This window comes from Zootoca vivipara, chromosome 10 (assembly GCF_963506605.1).
Source record: "Zootoca vivipara chromosome 10, rZooViv1.1, whole genome shotgun sequence".
In the NCBI taxonomy this organism is placed as follows: Eukaryota; Metazoa; Chordata; class Lepidosauria; order Squamata; family Lacertidae; genus Zootoca; species Zootoca vivipara.
In genome coordinates this window covers 33,917,670-33,930,392 of record NC_083285.1, presented here as the reverse complement: position 1 = coordinate 33,930,392, position 12,723 = coordinate 33,917,670, and the positions used below count along the sequence as shown (strand labels likewise).

The following is a 12,723-nucleotide window of genomic DNA, read 5'->3' as shown; positions in this document are numbered from 1 at the left end:
CACTGGAATCCAGAAGTCACAGCTTTGCAACCCCAGTAAGCAAGGCTTCAGCATGGGTGGGAGTCAGGACTTCTCCATTTCACCTCAGGTGGTGAAATGGGGCAGGATTCTACTTTAATCTACTTTAATTGTGCAACCTAAATTTGCTAGCATGCAATTGGATCCAATCCACATAACAGCAACAGTCTAGAAGTGGCCTAAAACAAAGAAAAACATGATTGAAGAAAACAACTTCTACTTGCTTTCAGAATTTGACAGATGCAAGTCATAAAATCTGGCAACCAAAATAAGAGCCTTGATACTTTTTCTGAGACAACTCAGATTTTTGAACAATTGTTGTCAAGTCTTTGCTTCAAGCACAGTTTCTCACTCCCCACAGAAAAAATTACAATGCAGGGGCTGATCTGAGAAATATAATTTGCATGAGTGCAGCTATAGGGAGAGATGACTTCTGAAATATATGGCTCTCATGCCATGAAGTGCTTTCAAAAGATAAATCCAGCACCTTTGATTTGGCCTAGGAGTACACTGCATTGCAAAATATGGAGAAATAGAAAATAGAATATAGAAATAGAAAATATGGAGAAATGGAAAATTTTCACATTAAAAATTTCTCAGTGAATGAGTGATGCTTTCATGAATATCTAGTGCTGGTGAATGGAACTCTACATGGTATGATAGACTTATGTGACAAGCCATGTTGACTTATAATCAGACAAGGAAAATTAGCAAACAAAAGTATCATTCCATGAGAATAGCAACATGCAGACCATCCTTTTTTATTTTACACAGACTGCACTCATAGGCTGTGCCCAAGTAAGCTATATGCACAGGAAAGAACCCTGTGAGGTCGGAGGTTTGTTTGAGGTTTCAACCACAGCTGCATCTTGCAAAGAGAAGATGCATTTTAAACCAAAAAGCTGGTCTTTGTTGCAGCATAAGCATCCTTGGTGGAAACTTCAAAGAAACAGTCGTCTGTGTGCACAGCTCTCCCCCATGCACACATTTTGTTTAGTTGGATCACAGCCACAGACTTTAACAAGATCCAGTCATTTTGCAATAATCTGGAATGCACTTAACCACCTCAATGTACCTAAGACGTGAGCAGGTTATGATCTGGAAGCAGTTTGAAATTCAAATTAAAACTACATTCCTGAAAGCATGGCTGGCACCCTGAACTTAAACACATTTAATTGGAGAGGAATCCTACTTGAAATCAGTGAAATCACTCCGAAGGAAGCATGCTTAGGACTAGAGTGTAAGGCTTGCATTTAATTACTCCAATGAGTGAAAAATTAACATGCTTAAGCACTACTGCCTGCCATTTATGACTATTCTCTATCTTATTGCTAGTACAAATATTGTTGAAAACACATTGCATATAACAAAGAGAATTAAACATAACATAAAGAAAGCTGAAACTTCAAAGTTTATCAAATAGCTAACAGACATTACAGTTCAATGATCTTTAGCCGCTCTGAAAATCTTCAGCTGTTGCCATATATTGCAGGCTTCGGTGTTTTTGAAAGCGCTGTGTCAACTAGCAATTTTTAATCCACTGCCAAATGTGCAGCTGAGGCACATCATCATATATATATATATATATATATTGCTACTGTGAAGTAAAGTGTTGAAAGATATCCAAAAATAAAGGGGGGGGAATTAAGCAAATGAAAGAAAAGCAACATGAAAAATTACATCTGGGGATGAGGAGGAAGTCAGAGGCTTCTAAAAGTAATTATGTTTTTTCAGTCAATAAATTGCAATATTAATCACACCAAGGGTAGTGAGATCCTTAAGGAATGAACAAAGGCCAAATACAAAGAAAGTTTTCATGACATGTTACCTTTGGCGAGGGCAATTGGTCTGAGAATAGCAGTGTTTGTGAAAGGAAGCGGGTGGAATCCAAAGCTGGCCATTCTTTTTCTATGACAGCCTGGTTTAAAACAACAACAAACCAATGAAGTCAATAGTGCAGGGATAATATCAGTTTCGTTTTGATAACTTCTATGAAGTACCATTTTGACCATGCTGCATGCTGCTTTCAGTGATTCTGGGCCATTCTATTCTAATATAATAGTCACCTGTAGGGGAGCCACGATGAAGCTAAAAAGAAGTTTTGGATTAATTTATATCATTTTATTTCCTCCATAATAATTCCAATGGGAATAATCTGCACTAAATTGTTTCAAAGTGCTATTCAGAAGAGTCAGAATTAAACCCAGAAAGCTGCCTTCTGCACATTTGATTTTTAAATGCAAATGGAATTTTTGCAACATCTGGAATTGCAGAGCTAATCTTTCCAACTGGCAGCCAAACTCTGCCTGCAAAAGGTTGCTGTTGCACCACCAAACACACTATTGAAGCATACAGAACGTCCTCTTACTTTTTGTAATTGCCATTATAGAAACATGCCAGACAAATGCTGAAAATTTGTACAGAAATGTTTCTGGATGCATTTGCCCAACCACCCTTTTCTTCCTTTGCTTCCTTCTTAGCTCCCTTGCCTCTGTCTGTAGTCTTCTCTGTCCCATTTCTTCAAGTCCCTGCTGCCTCCAAACCACTTTCCTTTTCCTAGGTCTCCTAAGTAATCCAGCTCACTTCCCTTCCCTTGACTCCTTGCCTCTTCTCTTCACCACATCTTTTCTCTTCCCTTAAATATCTTCTGCTTCCAAAACATATTCAGCAAGTCCCCAAGGAGGTGGTCTGAGGACCAACTTCTACACGAAGGAGGAAGGCAATGGGGCTAGATCATGGTGTAAACACACTTAATCTGGGGGATTCCGAGGCTGAAAGGACTTGTAGCATCCTAGGAATGTGCTGCTTCTCTCAAGCAGTAACCTTTTAGTGAGGCAGCTCAGAGTAGGATGTACACAGGCACATGGGCAGGCACAGAATAGTACAGGCACATGGGGAGAAAGGGAAGAATGGAGATTGTCATTCTCCTCCCTGTAACCCGTTTCTCCTCTGCTTGAATTACTATAGGTATTCACTGCATCAAAAAGTATTTAAAAACTAATAGTGATTATAAAATCAATTACAGACTAAGATCACCTGAAAAAAGGAGAGAAAAAGTACAGGTAGTCTATCATTGCACGGAATTAACTGTGCTTTGTTCATTGAAAGTTTCAGAGAATTTATCTATTTTGAATTTTCCTTTTCCTATATAGTATTATTATGATGATGATTATCATTATCACCATTATTCCCCCCCCTTTGGTTTTTCTCCCTCAATATTTACACAAAATATCATGCTGTGGACCCACTCCCCCCCCCCCCCACTTTTGGTAGCAAGACATGTGAGATGGGTGGGTTTGAGAAGGAGCATACATATGGAAATATTAGCAGCAACTGTATGAAAAATGCCAAAACAACATATTGTTACTTCCTTCACCTGGGGACGGGGGTAGAGAGAGAGACTTGGAATTTTAAACACTTTAGGCATGTGCTGTGGGAAACACCAGTGTATCCACAAAAAATGGGTATGCTGCATAGAGCGTGTGTACCTGCCCTTAGGAGCTGAGGCTGTTTCTATGTCAGCAAAATTTTGATGTTTCATTTTGATTTAACACCTTTCCCTCCCACATATAAAGCCTCTAAATGGTGTGGCTACAACATCTTGCACCCATTTATGCACTACTGCTAGGTTGCATTTATTTCTCTGAGATGATTATCCAAGCTTTTGGATACCAGAAGATAAGATTACCGAAATTCTATATCGACCTATTTCAGAACAACCCATGTTGGTGAAAAGGGGGACTACTAGGTTACTTCCCCCTTAATGAAAAGTAAAGGGACAGAGTCATATTTCACCTATTTTGAAAAACATTACATTTTGGATGCTGGTCAAAAACTAAACTGATTTTTAGAACTGCTCATATTTTAACAAAAGCTACATTTTGGAGCATCAGTCTTAGCTATACGGTTCCACGTTATTCTGAAGCCACTAGTATTTTTTAAAATTAGGATTTCTCAAGCCTTACTCCTTGAGATTTACAATTGTGAATATTACAAAGATTGGTTCTGGAAGTGGGGGAAGATTTGGATTGACTAATCTTTTAAAAAAAATCCTAGACAGGAACGGTTCAACTTCCCCTAAAGTTGTGTGTGTGCTTTTTTTCTTCATTTTCAGTTTCATAGCATGATCAATATTTCCCTTGTTGAACACAATTCAGAAGGAAAAATGTGCTGAGACACCAGAATATATTGTTGTTGTTATTTTGCAGTTTCACATGCTTCCTTCTCTATGCAGTAGGATATTTGACTTCAGGAGAACACTGGAGACGTATGTAACAATGTTGGGCTACAATATACAGATGGATTAAGTATTATGAAAACACAGAAGCAAGCATATCAAGTCAGGCAATACATAGTAGATTTACAACAGCCCTCTTAATTATTCTCCACTCCCACATTAGCCTCTCAGTTCAGAAACCCCTTAGCTTTTTAGTCAGTCAGTGTGTTTAATGCATCCTGAAAAACATGGCTCTCGGTGACTAGGAGCCAGTGTGGAAATAGCACAATGAAGGAGCAGTTTAAATCCTTCTCCTCTATATATACATATAAGCCTCCACATATGCTGGGGCTTCTACATGAATGCTGATTGCACAGAGTCCCTTTCCATGCAATTTTGGAGAGCAGACTCACAGGGCTTCCCTGCAGTATAGTTGATAAGGATTTCCTTCAACAAAATATGGGTTTTCTCTAGTTCAGTTCATGATGCAAGCTAGGCAATAGCAAAGATAAAGAGATTTAAGCTTTAAATAGGAAACTGAGAGGGGTTGCTAATACCTCAGAATATAGATGCACAATTCAAGATGACATTAATGGATTGAAGAACTGGATCAAAACTATCAAAAGTATTTCGCGATCTATGGGTCTTAGTAGACCATAAGCTTAACACGAGCCAGCAGTGTGATGTACCAGCGAAAGAAAAAAGCTAATGCAATTGTAGGCTGCATCAAGAGAAGAACATGATAGCCATGCTCAAATATATAAAAGGATGTCATATAGAGGAGGGAGAAAGGTTGTTTTCTGCTGCTCCAGAGAAGCGGACACGAAGCAATGGATTCAAGCTACAAGAAAGAAGATTCCACCTAAACATTAGGAAGAACTTCCTGACAGTAAGAGCTGTTCGGCAGTGGAATTTGGAGTGTGGTGGAGTCTCCTTCTTTGGAGGTATTTAAGCAGAGGCTTGACAGGCATATGTCAAGAATGCTTTGATGGTGTTTCCTGCTTGGCAGGGGGTTGGACTGGATGGCCCTTGTGGTCTCTTCCAACTCTATGATTCTATGATTCTAAGTACAGTGTCCAGATCAAGGGTACTAGTCTATTCTGTGTTAGTCAGACTCTACCTGGAATACTCAATCCAGGTCTAGGAACCATAGTTTAAGAAGGATATTGACAAGCTGGAACATGTGCAGAGGAGGGCAACCAAGATGATAAAGGGTCTTGAAACCACATCTTATGAGGAATGGTTGAGGGAGCCGAGTATGTGTTGTTTGACAGTGGAATGGATTACATTTGAATATGGTGGTCTGTCATTGGAGGTTTTCAAACAGAAGTTTGACGGCCATCTGTTAGAGATTATTTTACTGTGGTTCCTGTATCGAAGGGAGTTACCTGAAGGAGCATCTCCTCCCCCATCATTCTGCCTGGACTCTGAGGTCCAGCGGCGAGGGCTTTCTGGCAGTTCCCTCACTGCGAGAAGCAAAGCTACAGGGAACCAGGCAGAGGGCCTTCTCAGTAGTGGCGCCCACCCTGTGGAATGCCCTCCCATCAGATGCTAAAGAGATAAAAAACTATCTGACATTCAGAAAACATCTGAAGGCAGCCCTGTTTAGGGAAGTTTTTAATGTGTGCTATTTTAATGTATTTTAATCTCTGTTGGAAGCTGCCCAGAGTGGCTGGGGAAACCCAGCCGGATGGACGGGGTATAAATAATAAGTTGTTGTTGTTGTTGTTGTTGTTGTTGTTGTTGTTGTTAGACTAGATGATCCTTAGGGAACTATGACAAGTTCTTGCTTAGCTAGCCATATATCCATGTGTACATGTACACACACATATACACACACATTTCCACAGGTGCCCTCCCAGCATATATACCTTTTCTATTTGGGTACAAAAACACCAAACCTGAAATTTGCAAATGTCAAGCACATAAGCATAGCTCTGTTCTTCACAATTAGATGTTCACAAACTCTAAACCTCAAAGCCAGTGTTGCGTGTGGCTAGAATAAGTTGGATGAGGATGTAAGATGTCTGAAGTCCAATCCCTGCTTTTATGCCTATAAAACTCACTGGGTGGTCTTAGACAAATAATATCCCCCCTATATGCTCCTCTGAGCTCCATGGAGGAGAGAGGAGTATTGTGTGTAATATAAATTGCATACTTTCTTGAATACACCTATCCAGCCAAGGAGCTCTGCCACTGTACTCCCTTCATTCTTAAATGAATTTTTGATCTGGTTCATAATCTTACTTCATCATCTTCATGCTACTCTTGAGCTAAGATACCAAACTGTGGACAAATCTATTTCTTGTGCGATAAAAAGCCGAGTTAGGTACTCAGTGAAGACAATTCTCCTTCAGATACTCATGATCAATATAGAAAAGGTGAGAATGCAAGTGTAGAGAACTTGTTGCTCAGGTAAAGGTTTCTTATAAACCTGAAGAGAAGAACCAATTCCTCATTTTCCTGATGACAGGAGTGGGGAAAACCTCACCAATTTGCTGACACTATCTTTACATTTATTTATTTAGTTGTTTATCACCCTAGACTCCTTCCAGTGGAGGGTGATTTATATCAAAAATAAGAAAACAATATGGTACACAGAGCTAAAAACATACATACACTAAAAATGTAGAAGAAAATACTTGAATTATGATTATGGTACTGTATTTATTTATATCCCACTTTTTATATCCCACTTTTTCCCTGATAGGGTGGCTCATAGTTAAAACAGAAAAAGCAATAATTAAAACAGAATGAAACATTCTTAAAATCTATAGAATCAGAAGTACACACAATACTAATGAGGAGTGCACCTCTTATTTGAACATAAGAATAGACTTGATGGATCATGCAATGGCTCATCTAGTCCAGCATCCTGTTCTTATAGTGTTCAGCCAAATGCCTACAGGAATCGCAGAAGCAGCAGGGCTGGATTAACCATTAAGCAAAATAAGAATGTGCTTAGGGCATCAAGGGAAGGAGGGCATCACAGAAATTTTCCATTGCTGGATTTACCATAAACGATATGGTGTAGCTGAACAAAAATAAACACTATTTCTGTAAATATACAAAAATAAACATTATTTTTCATCTTACTGTAGCTTTCGTTTCGTTTTGATACACACACACACACATATATATAAACAGTTCATTATTGTCTCTATTTTGAATTAGATATATATGGGGGCACCAAAATATTTTATGTTCTAAGAGTCTCATAATCTGGGCCTGAGAAGCAGGACCTGAGGGTAACACTCTTCCTGCTAGTAATTCTGAGCAACTGGAATTCAGAGGCATATTGATTGCCTTGTCAAACTGCAGCAACCTGGGTAAATAGGCCTTTCCCCTTCTTAGCATGGAGAAGGCAGTTCCTGCCTGCAAAAAGAAATATAGTCTCTGGTTCAAACAAGCAGAAGCTTCATGTATCCCGTGTTCAAGGGCAACTGAACTGTCCCTATGTCATCTCAATTCTCTCTAATTTAAAGCTATGAAGTGATCTGATGACTGCAGTCTATAGGCAGTGTATGTAGAGTTGCTGGAAACTCACAGAAGTTCCCAAGAAGCAGGGGAATGTCTATATTCATCTGCCTATGTGTGCAGGGTATTTTATTTAATAAAAAAGAACTGAAAGCACAACCAATAGCGTTTTCTTTCATCATATCAATGCTTTTAGGCTTCCCATAGGCATCTGATCATCTAGAGCAGGCATCCCCAAACTTCGGCCCTCCAGATGTTTTGGACTAACAATTCCCATCTTCCCTGACCACTGGTCCTGTTAGCTAGGGATCATGGGAGTTGTAGGCCAAAACATCTGGAGGGCCGCAGTTTGGGGATGCCTGATCTAGAGGTATGATCCTGCAGGGCTCTTATGATGTGTGTGTGTGTGTGTGTGTGTGTAATGCGAATAAATGCTGTGTTTTCCCTTTGCAGTATATATCTGGGAAAATGGCATCATCCCAGTCTTCCCAATAAGACCTATTAGATCTTACATATTCTTTCATTAACCAGATGCAAAAAACAAACAAACAGAAAGTAATCGGGTAACATTTACAACACAATTCTATCAATGCCTATTCAGACAGTGGGCTTATGATTGCAGCTTTAGATGGCATTCAATATGCTTCTGAATTGTTTAGGCGGTCAGAAGGCACAAATATGAAATTGGTGGGAAACATGCATTTGCCTTTCTTCTGCTTTTTACTACCAAAAAACCCCTAGTTTATTTTTAGTACTGCTTTTCTGAATTTTAATATTAAAACAGAATAAAAGACCCTTATGTATTTCAAATAACGTTTCTCCTACACAAGAAGTAAAGTGAAAATCAACACATCACTCCCTGCACTGGTCTTTTGAAAGGGATTGATAGATGTGTCAGGTATGATCTCAGCTGCACTGATGGCTCCTATTCACAAAGAAAGCACTTTGGAAGTCAATGCTGACAGAATTAACGCATTCTTGGCACATGGCTGTCCAAGCACTTTAGTGAGAAAATGACTCTCCAAGTTCCTAATTCTTTGGAAGTGGCTAAAATAAAGCCTGAAGGCTGTGTGCTGTAAAAGATTAACTAGGTCCCAGTTTACCTCATATTGTGTATAAAGACATCATAAATGTCATGCTTTTTTTAAAAAAGGGTATACGTTATGATGGATTTACAATAGGGTTAAATGCTCTGTAATTGATGGCAGACAACAGGACGGAGAAACTTAAGAAGAGCACATTTTACTGGCCCTTTCTCAGAGGCTGAAATCATGAGGTACGAAAAGGAAATAAAATTGAAGCACAAGTTATCACAAACTCTTAGCAGGGATTATAATAAATTAGTTAATATCTTAGCCACCCTTTAGATATTACAGAAGTGGTTTGGGAGTTGCTTTCTGAGGGTTCATCCCAAAGCAACTAAATAATTATATGCTAAAAATGGAATAATAAACAAAAGGGGCTGTATCAGAGCCATCCATCTACAGAAGCACTCCTCACCCCAAATATTAAAATTTCAAAACTGCAGTGAATGTATACATGCAAAACTGAAGTACTGAGATGCTAAAAATATTTTTATGATAAAAATAGCAGCTTTTCTATATGTACCTATTTACACATGGGTATTCTGCTGACCTGCTCAGCATTCCACGAAAAGAGTCGCAATATTAGCACGATTGGCAATAGAACAGTTTATAGGGAAAGAAACTAATATAGCACAAAAATTACCAACAGGTTTGTATTTTAAAATTATGTAAACCACTTTTTGAAAGATTTTGTCAAAAGCCGAGTATACATTTTGCAAATAAAAATAAAGAAAATGAAAAGTAAATTAAAACAAATAGATGGAATCTGCTTTGTTCTCGTTATTTGCCAAAAGACAAAACTTTAAAACCAATTCATTTCTTCTTACATTTAAATAATATTTTTAGCACCTGCACCAATTTAGCACCAATTAAATAACTTTATAAATTAAATATTAAACAACTCTACTTACTTCATCAAACATAAAGGCATCCACATCTATTCCGCTATAGTCATCATCAGCTTCATCAGTTTTAACAGCTGCCAAAGCACTGGCCAGTTTCTTTCGCAGACGGAAACCTTTCCAGAGTGCCTAAACAAAAATGTAAAGCATGTTATATGAGGCCATAGATCAAATCCAAATCCAGATTCTCTGTTATCCCATTAGGAAGATAAAACATTGTAGTTCTTTTTCTGTAATAGCTCAATGATCTGTTTTTTGAACTTTATGTGACATTTAAAACTACAAGACAAATTAAATATCAGCATATGTCTAGAGCTCAGAATACTCTGGAGGTTTGCCTCGAGTAAGCAGAATGGAATCCTAAAACCCTCTCAACTACAAACCAAGGTCAACTAATTAATTATTTGACAATCCCTTCAGGACCTACTATAAGCTTAGGGGAAGAAGATATACGAAAAAGAATTAAGTGTTAACTTTCACAAAAAATAAAAACACACTTAAATAAAAATTTCTACTGATTACACCTGACAACGTATGCAGACATATCAGCAATTAACTTAGGCCAATCATTTTCACCTTCACTAGCAATCTCTAGACTATTTTTTTTAAAGGAAGATTTTAATTTATGGGAGAAAGTTATGAGAAGGGGAAAGGACAAAGAACAAAACAAACCCACAAAAAAATTGAAAGGGAGGAAAGGCATGAAGAGAACCACTAATAAGAGAACAAATAATGGCTTGTAATAAAGGAGATAACATAAAACCACATTATGTGGCACTGAATTTGAGAACATTCTATTTGCGTAACTGAAAATAGGCACTACCGTTGCCTCCTCCCTAAATCTGTATAAAAATAGCACATAAATAATGATACTTTATCTGTTTGGGCATATTAATTGTAGCATGACATATTGTTAAACAGTACTAACAATGAAACCCTTAAGTAGAAATTCTGTTGTCCTGCTTCGCTGTAGTGCTTTACTATGTTTGGGGTCGTGCATTTGATTTTGGTCCTTCTGAAAGTTCACATTCAGAATCCAGGGGGAAATATAAAAAAGGACTCAAATCTCTCCTTCACTTTTGGAACCCGGGTGGAATTTCCATCACACACATTCTGGGTTTTAGATATTTTGAAATTCTTCTTTCAACATTAATTTATCCCCCCCCCCCAAGAAAAAGATTAAAAGAAGTCTTAGCATACTCAAAAGGTTGTTTTAAGGCTAGAAGGCAGGGTGGCATTTTTATTAGCACCATAAGGTAATGATTCACAAAACTCTTTACACTAGTGAAATGTCACTGAAATTCAGTGGAACTAAATCTGTGCAAGTAGGCCTTTTAATCATATAGTGCCAGTAACCAGTAATGCAAACTTGATTGTCTAAAGCAGGGGTGGATAAGAAGTGACCTTCCAGATGTGACTACAGCTCCCACTATCTTTGAGTTATAGGGCTTCTGGAAATTGGAGTCCAACAACAGCTGAACAAACCATGATTTGATCTCCCAATTGCAAACTTAAAAAGAAACTGCTTTGTACCACACATTGGCCTTGTACAGACACATTGGCCCATCTAGCTTTCTTGTGCATACTGACTGGCATCAGTTCTCCAGTGTTTTATACTGGAACCTTTCCTGTTCCTAACTGGAGATGCTAGAGGGCATGAGACCTTTTGTGTGCAAAGCATGTGTTCTACCACTGAGTTATGCCCCCCTTCCCTAGATCAGCCACAAGGCTAGCCCTGTCTCTCCCCAGCATGTAGCACTGAATATGAAGTTACCATTTAGTTATCAGGCATGTGGCTCCCAGTCACTATTTTGAGTCCCACCACCCTTCATGTAATGGAAACAACTTTTCAAAAGCAAGCCCTACAGAAGGAATGGGCAACTCATGGGTCTGGCTCTCCAGATTCTACAGGGCTCCGTTTCCCAGCAGTCCTAGCCAGCATAACCAATCATCAGGGATAACGGAGTTGCTATATTAGCCCTGTTGGAGGAAAGCAAGACAGGTATAATATGCCTGAATAGGACTTTACTCATTAAAGGACTACAAGACTTCCTTCTGTTTTTGTGTTTCTCTATGAGAGTGGTGTCTAGTCTTAAGTCAGGTTGCTCCCATGGAGAACTACCGAGGAGCACCCAATCTGGGCTTTATTGATCCATTATATTGATCCCATGGACTGCAAGATCAAACCTATCCATTCTTAAGGAAATCAGCCCTGAGGGCTCACTGGAAGGACAGATCCTGAAGCTGAGGCTCCAATACTTTGGCCACATCATGAGAAAAGAAGACTCCCTGGAAAAGACCCTGATGTTGGGAAAGACTGAGGGCACAAGGAAAAGGGGACGACAGAGATGGCTGGACAGTGTTTTCGAAGCTACGAACATGAGTCTGACCAAACTGCGGGAGGCAGTGGAAGACAGGAGTCCCTGGCGTGCTCTGGGTCCATGGGGTCATGAAGAGTCGGACACGACTAAATGACTAAACAACAAGTAGGCAATAGGAGAGGGCTCCCCCACCCACTGATGTGCACACATATATGATGAAATTGCATCTTTAAATTTTATTGTATCTTTTAGTTTTGTTGTATATTTTAAAGTAAAATTGCATCTTTTAGTGGCAGGCATTTTAGAACCAAAGAAAGTTTGCTTGGTGGATTGACTCTGTGAGGTAATGTCCAGTGCTTGATTCTGTTTGCCTTTATGTTTTTTCAGGTTGTGTGGTGGTCCAAGCTTATGTGAGAGAGTTAGGCATCCATTATCAAAGACTGCAGACTAACCTGAAGCTTGGTAGCAGCTTTATGCTTGGCCATGGAATCATGGTGATCTTCCTTCTTTCGGTTGACAATCTTTTTTCTGGTACAGTAGCTTCGCCAATAAGACTGGATCACAGTTGCAGCCAGATGTTGCCACGTATGGAAATTTATCTTTTTACGAACACAGTAGCTTCGCCAGTGTGATTGGATAACTGTGGCTGCCAAGCTGGAAATATCAGAAAAATAACATACTGTACTCAGCAGTTGTGACCAGTG

General features: G+C 39.0%; 1 protein-coding gene across 2 annotated transcripts in view; it reads right to left on the bottom strand.

The window, feature by feature from the left end:
* Nucleotides 1-12,723, bottom strand: part of LRRIQ1 (leucine rich repeats and IQ motif containing 1) — a 96,838-nt gene that overhangs the window by 47,546 nt on the left and 36,569 nt on the right. For both annotated transcript variants that reach the window (XM_035127677.2, XM_035127679.2), the window contains 3 exons: nucleotides 12,472-12,673; nucleotides 9,708-9,827; nucleotides 1,847-1,936 (listed from right to left, as the gene is read on the bottom strand). In XM_035127677.2, the coding sequence (XP_034983568.2) occupies nucleotides 1,847-1,936; nucleotides 9,708-9,827; nucleotides 12,472-12,673 (412 nt within the window). The remainder of the gene's footprint in view (nucleotides 1-1,846; nucleotides 1,937-9,707; nucleotides 9,828-12,471; nucleotides 12,674-12,723) is intronic.